The sequence below is a fragment of the Macrobrachium rosenbergii genome, chromosome 56, assembly GCF_040412425.1.
Source record: "Macrobrachium rosenbergii isolate ZJJX-2024 chromosome 56, ASM4041242v1, whole genome shotgun sequence".
NCBI lineage: Eukaryota > Metazoa > Arthropoda > Malacostraca > Decapoda > Palaemonidae > Macrobrachium > Macrobrachium rosenbergii.
In genome coordinates this window covers 40,516,613-40,538,801 of record NC_089796.1, presented here as the reverse complement: position 1 = coordinate 40,538,801, position 22,189 = coordinate 40,516,613, and the positions used below count along the sequence as shown (strand labels likewise).

Here is a 22,189-nt window from a genome sequence, read left to right as displayed (position 1 = left end):
ATGCTTTATGTACAAGTAACTCAGTGGGAATTTTAATTTTCCTTTCTATTTTGAGAATACAGTATTGTTTTTTGGATAAAGTTGAGAAAGTGGCTACAGCTTATCCAGACATATTCTACTTATAGTCAGGCAAAACCCCATTTTTGGTTTTGCTTTCCGTGAAACTTGGACAAATGTTGTTTGATACTCACAAAATTGTCCCCGGAACCAACTCACATCTAAGTCCATTTTCAAGATGGATGCCATCAATATATCTATACAAGCTTACAAAGGGATATGTTAGAAAATCATGCAAACCATGTGGCAGGATCCTCTTTGGGGCCATTAAGAACATTAAAATGATCAAATATCAAGTGACTATGAACCCAGCCTATGGCCGGGCATGGCTAAGCTCCTGCTGAGGGCATTTGTATTGAACCAGAAGTTTCATTTTCTTAAGCTTAACAAGTATTACTTTCTTTCCACTGAGGCTAGTGAAGCCTACCAGTAGGACGAGTTCTTGTTAGTGCTGCTCAATTCTACTTTTAACTTATGAATATGTAGATATAAGTGTGTAGAGTCGCATCTATAAGAGTTTGACTTCAGCCCGACTCATGCAAATTTTAAATTTATGACTCCGGCTCTGACTCCTCTCTCATATCCTGATCTTAAAATAACTTTCATTGAATATGTTAAAAGGAACTTAAATATATAATTTCTATTCTTTTCTTTATTGTTTTTTCCAGAGAAACTTGATGTGCTGATTTCAATAATATTTGCAAACTTAATAAAGATAACCTAATTTGGGATTTTGATAAGTGTGCTTTGTATTTGTATTGATTTAATGTCCTTGCTATACACTGAATGTTTTTGCAATACGTCTAGGTTTTTTGTGGTATTATTTAATACCATAATGTGTGCTATGCTAAATCTTATGTGATATGTGGAAAATAGTCTCATATATATAAATTTTTTTTTTACAAAAGGCCTACAAGCAAAATTGGGTCTATTTTTGTGATATCTTAGCTTTATAAGTTTTTCATTTATAGCTCTAGTCTGTAGCTAGATTTTACTGATAAAGAAAATTCTATTTATGTTTGAAGAAAAAATGGAGTATTTATTCAGTTCTTCTAGATATATAACAATTATGCTGTAAAATTTGTATTGTTATGCATTTATATATCCTTGCTAATAGAATTTTGCTAGCAATAAGCCTGTTTTTTGGTCAATATTTTTTTATTTTATCTTCTACATACGCTTTATTTTATGTGATATATGGTGTACAGTTTCATTTATTTTACAATAGGCCTACAAGAGGAGAAAGGTCTGCTCTCATGATATTTTATCTTTATAAATGTTCTAACTATGATTCTAATCTTTTGTGATCAGAATTTTTCTGATTATAAAAAAAAAAATTATTTATTTTTTGTCTAGAAGCAAAACCAGGTATATATTTTGATACTAATTATGCTTTAAAATTGTATTGCTATAAGATATGTAACCTTATTCTATAAAGAACGATATTTGTGTACCATACCCATTTTTTCCTTAAGATTAATTTGGGATTTTACTGCATATGCTTAATTTCATATGATATCATATTAGAAATGCATCTGATCATAGTTTAAGTGGTTTCACTGATTTTACCAGCCACAAAAACATATGGATTGATATAAAACATGCCTATCAAATGTTGCATTATCTATTCTATTTTTTTTCAGTGAGCCATCTTGAAAATCAATATGGCGAAATAAGGGTTTGATTGATTGGTTCCGGGATAAAATTGTTTCTATATGCAATATCTACAAGTCTGCAAAGTTTGATGCTTTTGTCCAGTATGTCCCCAACAACTTGGTTATCTGCCTGACTATTAGAGTGGAAGGTTGCTGTGGAAGGACATTCTCATGTAATACATCTAAGTCATTTTATGACAGGATGCTGTAGTAAAAGTGACGTGAGACTAAAGCAGCCCCTATATTATTGCACTTTTGGAAAATCATGGGCAGTGCGTGATAACTTACTGGATCCTGTACTAGTGACCAGATTGATAGCATTTGTCCCAGATATCGTTATCCTGTACATCAGAGTAAACGATACTGATGTAAATGATGATGATCTAGAATTGGTAAGCAAGAATTTATGGCTAGTAAAAAGACTTGAAGGTATTAATAACTAAAAGAGATTCCCCTTCAGTAACATATATGAAAATATATTATTTCTGAGGTAGAGCGAATGGATATTAAAGGACGTTTGTAGCTTACTGATTGTATATGAATCACGGTGATGTGATAAAAAGTCATAATATGGCTGCGTCGACAAACGCATTACACGGTCAACATGGCAGAGGTGGGTGGATATCGTCTCCAAATACAAACACCTGAGTTCGACGGGTGATTTGTACATGGGAGCCGATATCCACTTATACCTCTCTTGTGGCCGCGTGGGTTAATGCGTCCCTGTAGTCCTGAGTTCCTGTCCTTCGCTGGTTGACGGCGTACTTGTTATCAACTAAAAAATTCCTCTTCGGTAACATATATGAAAATATATTATTTCCGAGGTAGAGCGAATTGGATATTAAAGGACGTTTGTAGCTTACTGATTGTATATGAATCACGGTGATGTGATAAAAAGTCATAATATGGCTGCGTGCGACAAACGCATTACACGGTCAACATGGCAGAGGTGGGTGGATATCGTTTCCAAATATAAACACCTGAGTTCGATGGGTGATTTGTACATGGGAGCCGATATCCACTTATACCTCTCTTGTGGCCGCGTGGGTTAATGCGTCCCTGTAGTCCTGAGTTCCTGTCCTTCGCTGGTTCGAGCCACGGGACGGCGTACTTATTATCAACTAAAAAATTCCCCTTCGGTAACATATATGAAAATATATTATTTCTGAGGTAGAGCGAATTGGATATTAAAGGACGTTTGTAGCTTACTGATTGTATATGAATCACGGTGGTGTGATAAAAAGTCATAATATGGCTGCGTGCGACAAATGCATTACACGGTCAACATGGCAGAGGTGGGTGGATATCGTCTCCAAATACAAACACCTGAGTTCGACGGGTGATTTGTACATGGGAGCCGATATCCACTTATACCTCTCTTGTGGCCACGTGGGTTAATGCGTCCCTGTAGTCCTGAGTTCTTGTCCTTTGCTGGTTGACGGGTACGTTTATTATCAACTAAAAATTCCTCTTCAGTAACATATATGAAAATATATTATTTCCGAGGTAGAGCGAATTGGATATTAAAGGACGTTTGTAGCTTACTGATTGTATATGAATCATGGTGATGTGATAAAAGTCATAATATGGCTGCGTCGCGATAAACGCATTACACGGTCAACATGGCAGAGGTGGGTGGATATCGTTTCCAAATATAAACACCTGAGTTCGATGATTTGTACATGGGAGCCGATATCCACTTATACCTCTCTTGTGGCCGCGTGGGTTAATGCGTCCCTGTAGTCCTGAGTTCCTGTCCTTCGCTGGTTCGAGGCCATATATATATATATCAACTAAAAATTCCCCCTTCGGTAACATATATGAAAATATATTATTTCTGAGGTAGAGCGAATTGGATATTAAAGGACGTTTGTAGCTTACTGATTGTATATGAATCACGGTGGTGTGATAAAAAGTCATAATATGGCTGCGTCGACAAACGCATTACACGGTCAACATGGCAGAGGTGGGTGGATATCGTCTCCAAATACAAACACCTGAGTTCGACGGGTGATTTGTATATGGGAGCCGATATCCACTTATACCTCTCTTGTATACGCTACAATGCGTCCCTGTAGTCCTGAGTTCTTGTCCTTCGCTGGTTCGATACGTATTATTATCAACTAAAAAATTCCCCTTCAGTAACATATATGAAAATATATTATTTCCGATAGAGCGAATTGGATATTAAATACGTTTTATATTATGATTATATATATATATATATATATATATATATATATATATATATATATATATATATATATATATATATATATATATATATATATATATATATATATATATGTATATATACACATATATGTATATATATATGTATATATATATATATATATATATATATATATATATATATATATATATATATATATATATATATATATATATATATATATATATATATATATATATATATATATATATATGCCTATCATTTTGACACCTCTTATGAAATTAACTGAATATATTACACCTATTTTTGTATTTATTATCATCTAAAGTATTAAAATTAGGAAGAAGTTCAACATTCAGCAGTGAAGAAGACTACCATGCTCATCAGTAGAAATGTCTCCTCCTCATCACAAAAGATGACTTTCTTTCAGAAATTGTCGGCCATTGATAATATTGTCACGCAAACCCTAGCCTCTCTTCTTTGTGTTTCTCTGTTATGAAAGGTTGCTTGGCAGGAATATGATGAAATAATATCTTGGCCTCATTTTGCCTGTTAAGGATGGTTTGGGCATCAACTTGAAGGAAGAGCATAATGTGCTCTGTTTATAGGAACACCGGTTGTCAGGGGAGTTAGACAGAGCTCCTTCAATGATCATCCGATGATGATCTTCATTGGTAGTGCAACCATGTGGTCGTCCTCCACTTTTTTTCAATAAATTTATTACGTTTCTCTTTCTCTCTGTTGTCGTATCAATCTATACACAGTTGTTCTATTTACACAAGCTGTCAAGCAATATCTACGACAGAAACATTAGTCTCATGCAAGCTAATGATCGATGACCTGTGTGATAATGTGGTGTGACTGACTGTTATCCATCTTTATTGGTGCAAGTAACGAGACAGTTTAACGTTCCTGCCCGAGTGTGGCGTCACACAATAACATAGAACGTTATGACATTTTTTTCTTTTTTGTGCTTTTGACAACGATTATGGTAGAATTATTTCTTTATTTATATAATTTTGTTGGTGATTATTCAATATTTTTTATTAGTTAATATGCTTTTATTTGGATTTGAAATATAGTTTCTTCTTTGACTCTTTTGCACAACCATCTATCGCAAAATTTTTCAAAATGTTTCATAATTTTTCGTATGCATTTTTCATTCACCATTCTTTTTTTTTTCAAATTGTTAACCGTATGATTATGAACCAAAGTCGAATAAGAAAAGCACGTTTCATTGTATTTATCAAAAGAATAAATTACTGTTAGGTGAGCGAAAACGTCAGGAACATGTTGTAATACATTTTTTGAGTGAGTGTACAATCCTGCTTGGGCCTCACCAGGCAGCTCACCTCCCTCGTCATCTCAGAGGTAAGCTGGGTACCTTGTCTGTTGAGCATTTCCTTGGTGAATAATAGCCTGCTGAAAACTTCAAGCAGCACCTCTGCTACCTCCTGAGTTTCTATTTTAGGGGGTCCTACTGCCTCTGGGTATATGATAGCCAAGGCTGCCATTGTCAGGATGTACCTGTTACCATTCTTTGACACTAACAGTATAGGTCCAATCAGGTTCACTGCTCCACTCTTGAATGGTACTTCCATCAACAGCATCTTCCATAGCAGTATCTTACTGGGACAGGCCCTTGGTGCAGCCTTCTGGCAAATGTTGCAGGACCTGCAAAGTCTGGTGACATCTCCAACCACTTCCAAGCCAGTGAAAACTGCTGGTTATATGACTGACAGCCTTCTTAGTCCCAAGATGACCACTGATGACTGACTCTTGGACCAGCTTCAACATTTGGGCTCAATGTATCTCTGGCACTAGGATTTGCCACACTTCTCCAGCCACCTTGCCCTGGAAAACATGATACATTTTGTACATAATCAATAACCTTTGACTTGAAAGATCCTTCACCCTTGGTCTTGTATTCTACATTAGTTTGGCCTCTTGCCCACGGTTTGGCTAATATGGGATCCTTTTACTGAGCTTGTTTCAGCTGCTCTGCTCTTACACATGGAATGCTCAAAGCTTGTGCTAGTGTCATGATATTGTATTTCTCTCATCAATCTTGGGATCTCATCACAACAGCTGCTGTGTAAATACTAGCCTTTTCCAAATCCATCCCTACATCACTTTCGTCTGGCTTATCCCTTTGGTCATCTGTCCCTGCAGCTTTCTTGATCATCTCAGCCTCGCTTTTAATCTTTTCTTTGGGTATTTTATACCTCGAATATTTCCAAGAATAAAGTCATAATGTAACTCTCCCTCGTGGGAGTGCTTACAGAAATCTTTGTAATATCTGAATATCTATGGATACTCCTTATCAGTGAATACACAAACCCATTTCATACCAGTCATTCAGTTCTCATTTACTTAACTTCAATGCACAACTGCACTTATACAACTTGTATCTCTTAGCAAAATTACTTTCTCCTTGCCTACACAACCTTCACTAACTGCTTCTCAGGTCTGCATGCTTCTAACACAGCTAGTTCAGCTCTGTCTGCCAGCTTCAGCCTACCATCTTTGATGTTGTCTTCCAACTGGGCTATGTAGACATACTCACAAGCCATGACAGTGGTCCCCTCCCTTGGTTCTTCCATTACTGCAACACTAGCTGCATTTTACTCGAACTTGTACTGATAATTACTTTTAATCAGCAGACAGTTTTGGGCTAAGTGTCTTAGCTGGAGACAGTGCGATTATGTTCGCTTCTGTCAGCCAGCTTCTGTGTTGCATGCAAGTGTTGGCTTTGTGATGCACACAAAGCACCTACATTTACTCTTGGCTGTCTGCTTCTGTTTGATGCATTTTGCAGTTCTTGAGTCTCTGGATATTCTCATTTGATTTCTTGACCGGCTTCTGGCATTCCACTAAGCTAATTCTATGAGCCACCAAATACTACTCCACTACCTTCACTATCTTGTCAGTGTCTCTTAATACTCTTCCCCTGAGGAATAGTGCCAGCTTGGCTGAACACATGCTGACAAACTGTTCCCTGTTAAGTAAATCTGCTAAATCATCAAATTCTTTTCTGCATTCAGCCACTTCAATCCACTTGTTGAGATATCTCTGTAGGCTACACACTGATATGCATCCTCAGCCTGTTCTGCTCTAGTGTCACAGAATTTCTTCCTAAATCCCTCCTCAGTCAGTCATCTCATATCTCTTTAACGATACTCTCTTTAGGCTATCATAATTCAAGGCTTCACCAGAAGGCATACTAGAAAAATCTTGCGGACCCTTGCCTGTTAGTAGTGGACTTAAACAAACAGCCTACTCATCCATATGCCAGCCTTGGCTCTCAGCAAATCTCTCAAAACTTTTGATAAAAGTAACCATGCCTTCATGCTTTTTGTCAAATCTGGACTACTGGGGTGCTAGTGCTGCTTACCCAGCCCCCCTTGAATTCTTTTAACTCCAGTCTTGAGTGCTATTATTTGAAGCTCATGTCTCTTGTGTTCTCTTTCATACTTCTGTTTTTCAGGTTCCTCTTTTACTGCTGTACAGGATAGATTTTGTTGTTCAGTTATAAATTACTTCACTTTCTGTTCTTCCAGACCCACCTCCCTGGCCCATTCAACAAGTTCTGCTAACTATCCCCATGCTGGAGTACAGGCTACTCGACTTTCAGGCTAACACTGAAAACAAGTGCACCAATCACTGTCACTAAAATAGGCATGAATTTAGGCCTGCTGTCTGTCTGTCTGTCTGGTTGTCCCTTCCACTTCGTACAGGGTCACCTCTAACTCTTGATGATTCCGGCATTCACTGTATTACTATATAGATGTTACATAATCTTAGTCAACTTAGTCTTCCTGGAATATCCCAAATAAACAGATTATGTAAACCTTCTTGGACAATCGTACTGACATGCTTTTACACGTAAACAGAAACATACAGAATATTCTCTAATATCTTTATTTCGTCAAAAGTAAACTTATTTATGAAATTAATGTATATTAACTCAAGGTTCTTGAGCACCAGAGAAAATTAAAAATTTCATCTAATCTCGAAACTACAATGGAAAACAGAACTAGGGGGAACTGCAAAAGAAAATAATAATCTTTATAAATTTTATGGTAATATGACTATGGAAATATTCAGGTAGGCTATAAGGTGGGAAGCTCAATTGGGTTCACTCTCACTGTACCACTTTCTCCTCTTGAGTTTCTGCAAGGTGCAAAGTAGAAATTAAGCTCATTCTGGTTTAATATTCCACAAGGTTCTTTAACAGAATATTGTAATGAGATGATGTAGTTTGATCCCATCTTAAGTAGATTTGAATTCTGAGTTTAGATCTACACTCCTTTTCCTGACCTTGCCCGCAAAAAATTATATTTCTGCTGTAAAGATTCATTAACTTTCTCGGTCAACTATCACTGACATTTTTAGCTCACAAATGATTAAATATATTGAAATCTATGACCCTCTGACTGAAAAAGGCCAAAGTGCAGGGGGTGGTGGTGGGGGTGTTGTGCTAGTCCTGCCCTTTCTGAGCCATGTTCCATATTCATCAAGATCAATCACTAATGGTATGGGTTCCTGTGGCTTGTTTATCGATTCTTAAAGACTTGTATTCATTTTAACCAACTATGGCTCTGCCACAAGGTTCTAATCAGACCCTTGGCCTCTAGTTATTATGCAGATCATCTGCTTTCTTGTCCTATATCACCCGGAATATCACTTATCTCAGCACCAAATTTTAAATTCTCCTTAAAATATGAGGACCTTCCTACCTAAGGGGACACTGAGGCAGACATAAACTTTTGGGCTTGGTTAAACAAGTAAGATTTTTTGAATAACAAAATCTAATAGAAGGGCTTAACCCCTACTATTACTGATAGAGGCATTGCCTTTACGAAGCTTGCCAAATAAGGGATTTTTTCCCTATTTTTGGTGCTTCCGAGGGCTGCTACCTACTGGCATGTGTAGATTCCTTGAAAAAATATGTTTTACCGAAAAAATTACTTAAACAATTTTCCCAGTGCACTGTCCTTCCAGTGTTCATCTATTTTTCAATACTTTGGGGTCCAAGTGTGGTCAATTCATTGCTGTGAAGCTTAATGGTATTTTTGTTGGTGCATTTAATACTATATTCCGACTGAATTTTAAGATTTTAGAATTATATTTTTTTTTTTATGTCTAAGCAAAGAGGGCAGAGAGCTAAATTTTGTTGAGTACAAGCATACGCGCAATATTGGACATGAAAAGATCAGTAGTTTGGTAAAAAGTAGTCTTTGGAATGGCACAAAAGACATTTCAGTTCCATAAAGTACCTTTTCCCGACATAAAAAGGACTGAAAACTGAATTACCATGTAAAAGTTTAACTCAGTCCTCTATCATTGCCTATAAAATCCTATTTAACTGGTGACATATTAATTTAAAACCATTTTTAAATTGAAATGTCTTTTATAACTGAAAAAACTGCATTCCGGTGATAAAATAAAATGCCGTATTACAGTTAAATAATGCTTGTAGCAGTAATTTCAATCATCATAGCAGCCATAAGCAGAGTGACTGACGTGCATTAATTCTTGAGGGGTTAGTACTAAAGGAAATATATTATGGTCGTATACATCTGTAAATTATAATTTCCCTTGTTAAGAACCCACTTGTGAGTAATTCTTTTTTAAAGTAAAAAGATCCAGAGAGGCTGCTGACATTGATACGAGAAAAATATTTAAATAATCGTGGCATATAAGATCCGAAGCATGTGGAGTTAATTTCATCACAACTGCTGACATAAGCAGCCTTATAAATAACAATTAATTTTCCCAAAACAAGGCTCTGAGTTCAGCTTGAAGTGATGTTGCCACTTACAAATTCTAAATGGAATTAAGGGGCCTTGAGACTAAACAAGGGACCCAGGAAATGTTAGCACGATGTTTAAAGCCTTCAAAATTTTGAAGGAGGAATACTGAGCTATGCTTGCATGTAATATATTATTTTGCCCCACTTGGCAAGGCCAACTTGATAAAGGTCCTCCACTTGGTAGCTTTTTACAAATGAGCTTAGGCTTTTTGGTCCTAGAATACAGCTTCTTAGCCAATAAAAGGGATCTTCTCAAGATGCAAAATCCATAGCACATAAAACCACATAATCCTTAAGCTTCTTTGGATAAAACCACCAACGTAAACCTTAAGCTTCTTTGCAGTTCAGACTATCTTGCATAGTAAGCATGACAATGTGCAACTTTCCAAGATCCTTAATTAAATAGCTTATCTCTAAAAAGGTGTAGCCTACTTCTTACCTTGCTTAGGAATATTACAACAAAACAGAACAGCATTTTTAATCAGCCTTAGTAACCCTATCTTCAACGGAAAAATTCATCTTTTGTGCAAAACTTTTTGTTTCACTACTCACAGGTAATGGAAAAATGAAAGTAACAAACTGAATATCAACATTCAAATCGTAAAGTATTTTTGCTAAAAATATTAAACATCTTACATGGATTTCTTGCAGAAAGGGAAATTGGACCTAAACTCATCCAAAATGTCTTGCGCAGGAAAATCACCGGCAACAACTGCTACAGGGTTGTCATGATGATCATAAAGTGTCTGGGTGATTGTGTACAATGTGCGTCCTCCAAATTCACTACAATATGGGGTAGTCATGGCAATAAATTCTTTTTGCTGAAAAGATACTGCCCGACGATACCTGAAAGAAACGTGAGACCACATTTACTTCTTAAAATATACATTTTCATAACAGAATTTATTTGAATATTACGTGCTGTTAAATTTAGCTTATATATCTGCGCCGATAGGCGAGTCGGCATTCAAACAAAAGACCGAATAGCTGCCCGGATGACTGTCTAGTACACCTGTTCTCCATAAGGTGTGTTTCGAACGTTTTACCTCTTGTCAGAAATCTCCTTGACAGCCCACTAAGTTGTGGGGTAGGTAAGTATCCATACAATAAATTTTATCACGAAAATTTACATTATTTTGGATGAATCTTACCTACTGTTAAAGTTCGCTGATTCCCACACTGAGAAGAGGATGGTGGGTAGTGCAGCTAGACAAAATCTGCTCAGCCAGTCAAGCTAAAGGTATCTTGCATGAAACCCAAAACTCTCTTACCTGATCTGGAATCCTTTCTGGATCTTACTACCACCAGAAGTTGGATTCCATTCAGGGAGCAAGGTTGTCATACGTTTGCAACGAAAAGCAACCTTGCGGAGAAAACTGCTTTAATTCAGCCAGAATGAAACAGTAGTGGCGTGAGGGAACCCCTGTGCCTGGGCCCAAAACCCCTATAAAACGACAGTCACTAAAAATAAATACTTTTATGATATAAAGGTATGCTCCTATACAATATATGTACCTTCATGCTCCCAAAAAATATTAAAACACGGAATTTAAAACAAAAAAACCCAAGGGATATCTCTTTCTTCTGCTCATGAAAAGACTACCCGCTACTAGTAACGGACTAAGGGCTTTACTATTTTCAAACACGATTCTGCATACTTAGGCAGTGACTGAGCAAAACCAAATTGCACTTCTGCTGTGCTGCATTAAACCCATCCTCAAGCGACAAATTGTCTTAACACTAAATAAAGTTGAAACAGCTCTCACATTATGAATGTTTACCTTCAATAAAGGTAAAAGGTATGAGGCTAGTTCCACGTGCACAAAACAAAAGGTTAACGTTGCCTCCTCCAGGCTTAACCACTGACAAAGACAACTAGGTTTTCTAAAACCACAAAACAAAAAGTTAACTTTGCCTCTTTAGGCTTAACCTTTGAAGAAGACATCTAGGTTTTCTAAAACCACAAAACAAAAAGTTAATGTTGCCTCCTCTAGGCTTAACCATTGACAAAGACAACTAGGTTTTCTAAAACCACAAAACAAAAAGTTAACGTTGCCTCCTCCAGGCTTAACCTTTGACAAAGGTGTTCTAGGTTTCTAAAATAATAAAACAATCGCCTCTTCCAGGCTTAACCTATGTAAGTGAGTTTCAATTGCCACAACAGGACAGAGAAGTGTTTCCTCTTCTTCTCCACCAAAGAGGTTAAATTGGATTTCTTACAGTTCCCTGAAAACTTAGCCTTAACGTCATTCTCAGCTCTAAGGCAAAAAGATAAAATAGCATTCCCTTTACAATAGCTTTAAGGAGAGTGCTTACAATAAATTTACTCTTTTAACTGCCGATAGTGGTAGATAAAAGAAGGTTTCATAGTAAATAATTCAATGGAACTCATTCCAGAGGCTCAAAAGAATATGCAGATAAAATTTAGACCTGCATCTAGATTCCAGAAAGAGACAGATACTGAGTTGAAGGAGTTTCAGTCTCAATTGATCTCAACACCTTAAGGTACTGATCATCAGCCAGATCTAACAACACATGATGCAATACCGAGCAAAATACGGAATGATAACCTTGAAAGTAGAAAAAAAATCGTACTATATCTTAGAAAGCACAAAAACTTTGATGTCTACAAGGTTCCAGGTGCTGAAAATTCCTCTAGAATGGCATCCTGAGTAATACACAAACTGATGCTTCTGACACAAGGCCATGGTTGTTTTCCACTTGATTACGGATAGAACCCATGATACCTTTGAAAATCCTCTTATGGGGAGGAGACAGTCAAGCATCTCCAAGTGGTAAAGTGTGAAATGCAGAAGTTAGTGGAAGTGCATGGAATTCTGTAGTCTGAGTCGATTTCCTCATAATGGAAGGATAGGAGAGACATCCACCAAGAGAGCTAAAAGGTTAAAAAATCATTTGCTCTGAGGCTACTAGGGCTCTACAGGGGTCACTGGGCAATTCTTGAACTTAAAATTTGCTCAGTACTTCCTTAGAGCAGATAGAGGGGGGAAGGCTTACAAGTCTGAATCAGGATAGACTTAAAGAAACACATCCACTGCTCAAGACTGAGGACCCCAAAAGGAATAGTAATCGACTGGTTGTTCTTGTTCATCTGCATGCTAATAAGTCTACATTTGAGTGCTTCTCTAATCCCACAGCAACTTGCAAATGTAATGGTAATGGCCACTCTGTAGGTAGTTTTGTTCTTTCTGAATCCCTCAATTGCCAAAAACACTGTCCTTCCACAGAATGAATTATCAAACAAATATCATCATGTTGTTCATTTCACTCAAAGAAGCAAACTTTCCACTATGACTTTGTTTCTGACAAGGAATAAACCTGCTAGGCATCTTCGATGGTCTTTCCACTGCCCTGACATCTAGAACCTTTACCAGGTGTAGTGTTGACCATTCTATGTTGTAAGAAAGTGTAGTGACATTAGTCAAAATTCTTTGTTTCGTGTTACACGACAGAGGGGAAAAAACAAAACCTGGATGTAGGATTAAGAATAAAAATGGTCAACTCTTGGTTATAGAGTCCCTCCTACAGAACCTGGCGACATTGATGGTCCTGGATTACTTACAAATTTAATGAACATCAGCTGTAAGTCATAATCTCTTATGCTGAGACTGTAGTGTAATTGCGCTTGATATTCTGACAAAATCCTCAATGAGGCCATGTTTCCTAACAAAGAATGCCCTTACCACTTAGGAAGCTTCCTCCAGGGATAAAATTCTTCAAGAAGCAAGTGCCTATTCGTCTTCTGACAGACAAACCTGTAAATTTCAAGTATCATCCCCACTTCACCAGATAAGAATGAGGAGGAGTTAGGGAAATTGACTGAAAATCATAATGCACAGAGATTGAGCCAGGTGAACCAACAGATCCTTGGTCTTTGGAATACTGTCAACAGAATTGGCAAACATTGAACCAGTGACTCAGTAGAAAAGATTTCTTGTTCCTAAAAATCAACCCCATCAACCTATGGACAACACATTCCCTGTGAATACTTATAGAGGCGCTGTACATGAGCCCAAACAAAGTGCCCTGAACAGCAATACCTCCCTATAAATACACTTCCAAGGGACTTGCATCGACTGAGGATGTGCTGGTATGAGAAAAATGTCTCCTGCACGTCCATCAAAACATCTGATCATTCTTTTGGAAAGTCACTAGCCCCATGCTGGAAAAAACCAAAAAGCATGGGGACAGACACATAAAGTTATTCAGTCTCAATGTGTCCAACAATGACTGCCATTCTCCAGTTGCTTATGGAGCTAGGAAAAAGTCAGAGGTCAAATCCAAGCGAATTACTGCCTGGTCCATTTCATTCTCTCTAATTTACAACCTCCTACTAAAGAATGAGAGTCTTCTGCTGGAGAAGACAAAGGAACAGCTTTAGGAGACTAAGCCATTGGAGGGTAACTTAAAGGAATCATAACTCTCCTTCACTGCCTCCACCACATAAGGGTCCGCTCCTAAGTCTCTCCAAGCATGCCAAGGGGCTTGCAACTGGCCAACTACCAGAACCTGAGGGCTGAACTTATCCCTGAAAGGTATAAAATAAGACTTGTACCAATATATCCTCCCTTTTTGTCGTAACCTGTGCAGCATAAGCCTTTACTATAGGAGCATAAGTGTTCTCACTTCTTCCAAACTGAGTTAGTATAGCATGAGAACATTAGCCTGCAGCATCAGAAATGAGTTAAAATCTAACACTCTCCTTTGCTAAACTCCTGCTGGCACCAAAAACCCTTAAAGCTGGCTTCACAAACACCCTAAACTGGCGCCAAAAACACACTAAGCTGGTGCTTCAGCCTCTCTAAGCCAATGCTGAGAAGAGGCAATATACTGAGCAAAAGTTCAATAAAAGATAAAAATTTAACAATCTAAAGTGAGACTCCGTTTCAGTATGTCCAAATAACTTGTCAGTCTTGAGCTAACCTCTTCACAGGAGAGAAGAAAGAAACTGAATCATCTACTGAAGATGGTTTAAGCACTGATTAAATGGCTATATCCCAAGAAGCAATGCTCCATGACTTCAAAAAACTAGAAGACAAGGCCCAACAGACTTAAAGGAAGCTTTGTGTGCCCGAGCACAAGAAAACTTATGAAACGCGCTCTAATTGAAGGAGAAAACTTGGGTTCACTTCTCCAAATACTTCAAGGGCGCCAAAATACTCGAAGACAAGAGAGATCTATTCTCTATGTGGCTCTTTCCTCAACTAAATGAGGACATAGCAAAGCGCAATGCTCCAGCAAACACCGATCAACCCGAAGGAGATCCTCTGATTCAAACTATTCTTCTGCCAGAGGGTGACAGGAGGAGACAGCTGGCAACAGGAGGTGACAACTGGTGACAGCAGCTGAGTACCTGCATCGCATCCGCGACTCAATGAAAGGAAGACAGTCTGAAGCGACTCAGCTGAGTCCACACAAGGCAGCTGAGTGAAAGAAAACGAGGTGCCAAAAGAAAATGGGAAATGTTGGGAGGTGGGGGGAAAAGGGGTTACAATGACTCTCCTTCCTCGTCCAAAAACGAGTCAACATACTTGAGAGCATTCCCATATGACACATCCTTAGAAAGCTATGTAGCTAGAATAATATCTAACTTGGAAACAACAGAAGATACTGTATCCACGGTAGATTTGGAAAGAGAAACATTAATTGAGGGAGAAGTAAGAGATTTGCCGATAGCCAAAGAAAAAGTATGTACAGAACGAAAAGTGCATTTCGACAGAGAAAGAGGAATAAGCTAGCAGACAAGGATTTTGAGTGAGCAAAAGATGAAGAGATTGGTTAAACAATCGACTTAGTCAATATTACATCAGAATAAGTAAAACTCGTTACAGACACATTATTTTTAATAAGACTGTCCATACCTATATAATTAGTCCTATTGGTGCTAACAGCCTCACACTAGGTGCTGATGATGGCAGAAGTCGCATACATAATGAAGATTAACGTTTACCAAAACGATCTTTCAGCTAACGCATTATACAAGACCATGAGTGTGAAAAACAGAGAGACAGGTGCGGAGGGCACAGAACCACATCGCTCCGAGAACCGACCCTGTTCCCAGGCACCTGACTCTTCCAAATGTCGCAGGGCAGTCCTAGCCTTGGGCTATGGACAGGCGGGGGTACTGACCCCTTACGTCTTATAAGGGAATGATTGCACACTATGGGGGGACCTGGACCAGTTCCCTAAGCAATTCAGACAAATCTTGTACTGAACAAAATAAGGTTTATGTCCTGTTCTAAATTCTCATTATGCTTTTCCTGAACCAAAAGGGGAGAGGAAGGCAGGACTAAAGAGGAAACCTCAATACTAACTAAAGCATAAGCAATGGAAAAGCCTAGACTGAGTGAGTATGGATAACTACAGAAGAAGGACCTGGAGAAGGGGGAGAAATGACAAGTTTATAAACTGACCTAACTAATTGCTTCACAATCTAACGCTTCCCTACTCTTCCTATACTACTTCAGCAAAGTCCTTTGAAAACCCTTACTTCCTCACATCTATTCTGAAGACCACACTTAAAACCATTGCAGGCAGCGTAAACAGCGTGTATCTCCTAAAAGATCAACATTCTGTTAACACAGTAATCATTCCTACAGAGCCTGACGTTCTTAGCCTTGATTCCAGCGGAGGGATCCAAGGGAAAAATAAGTGTACAGTACTGTGATAGCAAACATCTGTGAAATACCAACAAGCACCAATACACAATGGTGGCAAGGAGAATTCTGACAAGAACTAAAGCATTCAAAACACACCTGGTGGAGAACAGGTGTACCAGACAGTCATCTGGGAACCATCCGATCTTTTGTTTGAATGTCAACTCGCCTATCAGCACAGAGATATAAGCTAACTTTAACAGTAGGTAAGATTCATCCCAAATAAATACTTTGCCTCTCATCTATACTTTAGGTTCATAAAATTGCATTTTGAATATGAGATCAATGAACTACAAATGACACAAACAATTATTCCACTATTTAGGAAAATTCACCAATGCGTATTTCTGTGATCGTAAGCCTGATGAAGAGATTTTCCGGGGAAGGATATGAAAACTCCATCTGCAGTGCCCATGTATCTAACGTATGGTTGATTGCGGCATATATCAATTTCCCTCCACAACTGGTCAGCTTTTCTTAGTAGTTTTACACTTCCATACAAATCTTTCTAAAAAAGAGAGAAAAAAAAATTATAAATTATGAAAAGAAATGGGCAATACTCACAAGGCAGTTCGCACTAGTATTTACCAAAGAGGGAGTGTACTGTTTTTTAAGATATCAAATCTATACCCAAAAATGCTGGCAGTTTAATGTACATTAACATACCCTTTCGAGATCTAACTAGATTTTTAAAATTTACTTTTAAAGCTCTGAGTTTTAACTCATTTTGGAAGATTTCTATTAGTACTAAGCTTTTATCTACTAGCCTTTTATACCAGTATTTTGTTAATCAAAAGCTGAGCTACCTGTTATTTCTAAAGTAACACTCTCCTCATGAACTTATTTTCTTGGTAATTTAGATTAAGCTAGCCTTACTTTGGCAAAGGCTCTTGGTCCTAAAGCAACCGCAGAGAAAATGTTTTCATAAATTTCTGAATGTTGTTCAAGAATCTTATTACAAATTATAAGGTCAAAATCCTTTGTTTTGAAAACTTATGGCTCAGTAATAAATTTGCACGGTCCTTGAATGATGTGTAACAGGATCTTTTTTGTCTGTATGCAAATAATTGCATAAGACGAACAGATCTACTTCCTGTGAAAAATTGCCACGGATTTCAAGAAAAGATACTTAAACAGTTTTCTAAAAAAAAAAAAAAAAAAATTGCCATATTAACAGTGCCATTATGTTTACCATTCAATGTTACCAGACAAACCTTCTCTGAAAGAAGAGTAGTACCAGGAGATGATGTGAACAATGTATAAAGCCACTAGGCCTCAGCTGACAACCTAGGTGTGCTGTGATGTACACCTTTGACAACTGGAATGTGGGGCAAGCAAGAGGACTATTAAGTATAGTTTGTGGGTCTTTTTCCTAGAGAAAAACTATTTTGTAATGTTTAATGGAAAACACCAGCTTATAGCGCTGGAAATAATTCAAGTGGGGAGGATTCAAGATGTGAAGTCCCCAAACTACTACAATGAGGTCCTTGGATTTGTAAACCATGCACATATTCCTGTAGGTTGGTCATTTAGAGTTCAAAACACCTTTAATGGAGATAAGTTCGTGTCTTTTACCAGCCTTTAAATGAATGTCCCACTTTTATAGGCGATCAATTCACATTACTAAATAACTTGACCCATAAGAATGAATAGGACAAAAATCTGGAACATTTTGTCATAAGAATGCTACTGTGTAATGGGGAATAATGGGGGAATGAGAGGTATGAATGATTGTTCCACTTGCCAAGAATCCTTTCCCAACAGAAGGGGCCATTTACTTCACTGCTATAAAAGCCAAAAAAAAAGATTATGTCTCCAGCTGTATCTTTTAATAAAACTGAGCAAATATTAGACATCTCCATGATCTGGACTTTAATGTAGCACTGACATCCAAGTTGTACTTAAAAATGACATTTGTTCATAAAGCTCTTATCTTATGATTACTGCCATCACAATGAGATAATTCACTATCCAGCATACTTTCACTGGCTCTAATTGCTTTTCCTGAACAAAAGGGCGACTATTTTTATGACAGGTCTTAATTTTCCCGTGGATACAAAACCCTGCTTTTTCATTTTATGTTCCTGAATTTTTGAGGATACAATTTTAAGACTAATTGGACAGTAAAAATATAAGTGTACAGAATCATGATTTGTCACAGTATGGCAAAATGAGCCCTGATGCATTCATGAGTCTTTTGAAGTTTGAGTCTTTGCAACAAAGCCAACATCAAAGGCAGACAAATTTAATTCCAGCCTTTTGTGTTAGTAACTACCTGATAAAGTGTGAAGCTCACTAACAAATCATAAATATGTGACTGCAAAGAGTCAAGAAAAATGGGTACCTCTTTCAGGTATTATTGAGCAGGATGTTTGATAGTGGCCTCCCTTATGTACGATAGGAAATCTGCTAGATTTGGAGTAGTAGCAAGGTCTAGACTAATGTTCCTTCTACTACAGCAGCTACACAGAATTTCCACTTTGACTGATAATCAAACTGTAGGGATCTTACATGGTTTAGCAATTCTCCTAGCTGCTCTTCAAAAATCCTTATTCTATTTGAACTATTATTAAAGAACTTACAGGCATGATGATACAGCATACCTAAGATCTGATGAAAATATTGACAATGTAGTCATTTCAAAAGGGTGTCTAGCTGAGGAAATTTTTGGATCTGTCTACCATTAGGAAGAGAAAATCAATAGGCCACTCATCATTTGCCAAGAAGGGGACTATTAAAATTATTTTGATGTTTTCTGGAAGTCATCATTTTTTTCCATGACTCTCCTTAATACCAGATAAGGGATGAATATGTAAACATCCCCAATGTCCCATGGATGCAAAAATGCATCCACTCTCCTAACTGCTGAGCCTAGCAGGACCATAGAAAATGCTGAATAACCTTTTGTTGTTGTTAGTGGTGAACAAATCCACCACTAAGGATCTCCAGAGAAGCAACGGTTTCTTGTAAATGCTGGGGTGGACTGACAACTCTGTGGTAGAACATGATTTCCATGCTTTAGCTGTCAAAGTATTTTGTTTCCTAGGCCTTGGGACAACATTCATTTCGTGTTCCTTATCTGCATGAAAGCCCAATGACATAACCTTTCTGACTCTGTGTTATCTTAACTATGTCCAGCATGTACTGCTTGAAAGTTTGTGTGCCAGGAAACAAGCTTTAAATTTCAAATAGTTTGTGTGAATGTTTTCATCCAATATAACCAGATGCCTGATGCCTGAAATTCCAATACATTGACTTTTGTTGAGGTGTCTGAGAATAGGTGAACTTTTGGGTTAGGAGGAATCAGTTCTACTCTCCTTAGGTTGTTTGGGTCCTGCCACTATTATAGACTTCCTATCGACTTATTTGTGAAAATTACAGAAATTTTCTACCTTTACCAAGACTGATCATGACCTCTTTAGGTGAAACTGTAGTTGAATTCTGAATTGTAAGTAATGGAACATCTTTCCTAGGGAGATCATTGCTTTATAAGAAAGTGTCATAGGCCTGTATGGACACCGAATCAGGAGAAAGTCTTTCAATATTGCAAAGGATCTTCAGATTCTGTTCTCGTCTGGTCAAACCAGAGCTTTGACTGTGTTGGTCTCTTTGCCAAAAAAGATAGCCTTTACAGTTGATCTAGGTCTGAATTCTCCCAGTCAGCCTCAAAACGAGGTTCCAGAATATTTGAAAGAGACTCATTGTGTGCTGACAAAGGATCTCTAGGCTGGACACCTATATCAATCAGTCATCCAGGTATCTTCTCATGTTTTACCCGATTCCTTTGTGCCTAGAATGTTGCTGCCACTAGAACTCAGGTAAAAACCTATGGGTTGTGGCCAGTCCAAACCAATGCCTGTACCAAAGAAGGAACTTTTTAGAATTTGGGTCACAGAATCATGGGAACATTGCACTGGTCTGATTATGTGAGACTTTAATAGAATTGCCACTCACTCGAATCATAGACTAAAGGGTGACCAGAATCTTTCTGATAAGTGCTCATAAAATTACTAAAGAATTCAAGCTGTTCCTCAGAAAAACAGTCTATTACCCAAGGGTGGCTCAATTTTCCAACTGAATAGCATTTCACTTTGCATCTAATGAGGATAAGCGGGTCTTGTACCTGAAAATGAGTGACCTTAAACATGAAAATAAGAGGGACTTGTGCAGCTCATGTCCTTTAAAGCAGAGCTCTTTAATGCCTTATTTTATGAGCAGCTAGATTATGCAACTTATTATTGGCCTAAAATTGATGAGTGGCTTAAGTTCCTGTAAGCTGTGTGGCTCAGTTCTGGGCCCTTTTGAGTACATGGCTCAATTATATATCCAGTAAACAAAAATAAGTTAGAATCTTTTGTAAATGAGTGCTTAAGGCCCTGAGAGTATGGGCTGCTTTATAGCTAAAAACCAGCTCAGTTAATGCAAATGTGAGTGGCTTTGATGAACTGGTACTAACCAAGACACACATTCTTTCAGTAATTATTGAGTAGGTCAGATCCTCAGTAACTGAGTGCCTTGGAATATATGAGTGGCTCAGGTCCTCAGCAGAAGATGAGTGCCTTGGAAAATATGAGTAGCTTGGGTGAGTGACTAGTCAGCTGGTACTAACTAGGCCTATTTTTCATCAGTAACTAATGAGCAGCTTGGACTCATTGTAAGTGAATGGTTTCGTCCCTAACAAAATGAGTTATTAAGAATAACATTAGCAGTCAGACTTCTTAGAAGAGGAACAGCTCAACAAATGCCAAGGTTAACTGGTGCTGAGTGGGTTGAACCTACTGAGGATAAACGAATTTGTGCTTCAGCATGGGATTGGCTTGAGTGTGCTGAGCAATCAATGAACAAAACAGAGTCAAGGATAAATTTTTATCTGATCTGTCAGGATATCTCCAAATATCTTTGTAACAGAACATAAGCAGCAATAACCAGCACTGGTGCTCTGTGCTAAAATGCTACTGCAGTTCAGGCATGAATGAAAGTTGCATATTCAAGGTAATTTAATGGTCACAGTGTCACTTGTTGGCTGTGAGAAAGGAACCTGACTCAGGTATCTCTGGGCAGCAAGAATTGACGGTGTTGAATCTGAGACCAAAAGTAAACTGGAAAAAGCAAAGAGATTCTAATAATATCTCCACTTACTATACTACTAGCATTAACTCTCAAATTATTTTAAATATTAAAACAGGTAATGTTATTAAACCAGCACCCATGGCTGCAACATGCTGACTATAAACTTGAAGGTCCCTGGCACTAGTTGCTGAATAATTATTGCAAGTCTACGCTTGTTACTATCCAATAGTCTTAAAAATTGACAATATATTTTTTTATAATAATAAAATGCTTAATCAATCTAAATATGGTGGATAAGAAATCCACCATATTTGAATTGATTTTGCTCTCAACACTGGACATCTATGGAAAGGTCTCAATATCAGACACCTATGTTTACTGTTCAACTCAAGTTTTGGAGTTTGAGGAACAGACTTGAGTTCTTTCACAACGTTAAAGTGCTTGTGTCAACAATTTGAAAGGGAAGTGCCCACTAAACCAGTCAAATCACCTTGTTGGGATCTGTCACTTACTGGAGCAGTCCACCCTAAACCCTCTTACAGTAAACTCCCCGTATTAGCATTCTCATGATTCGTGGGATTTTCTCTGGAACCTGTCTATAAATTATTTGTGGGAAAATTCACCAATTTGCAGATTTTTTCTTAGAGCAATATTAGCCGAGACGAGAGTAGCTGCTACTCCAGGTACTCAATGATAATTAGGAAGTCGACTATTCTTACTG

At 37.8% G+C, this 22,189-nt stretch overlaps 1 protein-coding gene across 1 annotated transcript in view; it reads right to left on the bottom strand.

Annotated features, from left to right (window-relative positions):
* Positions 1-22,189, bottom strand: part of LOC136836354 (VWFA and cache domain-containing protein 1-like) — a 185,264-nt gene that overhangs the window by 48,599 nt on the left and 114,476 nt on the right. The window contains exons 5-6 of the mRNA XM_067100538.1: positions 16,734-16,906; positions 10,358-10,567 (exon numbers count right to left, since the gene is read on the bottom strand). Coding sequence (XP_066956639.1) covers positions 10,358-10,567; positions 16,734-16,906 — 383 coding nt within the window. The remainder of the gene's footprint in view (positions 1-10,357; positions 10,568-16,733; positions 16,907-22,189) is intronic.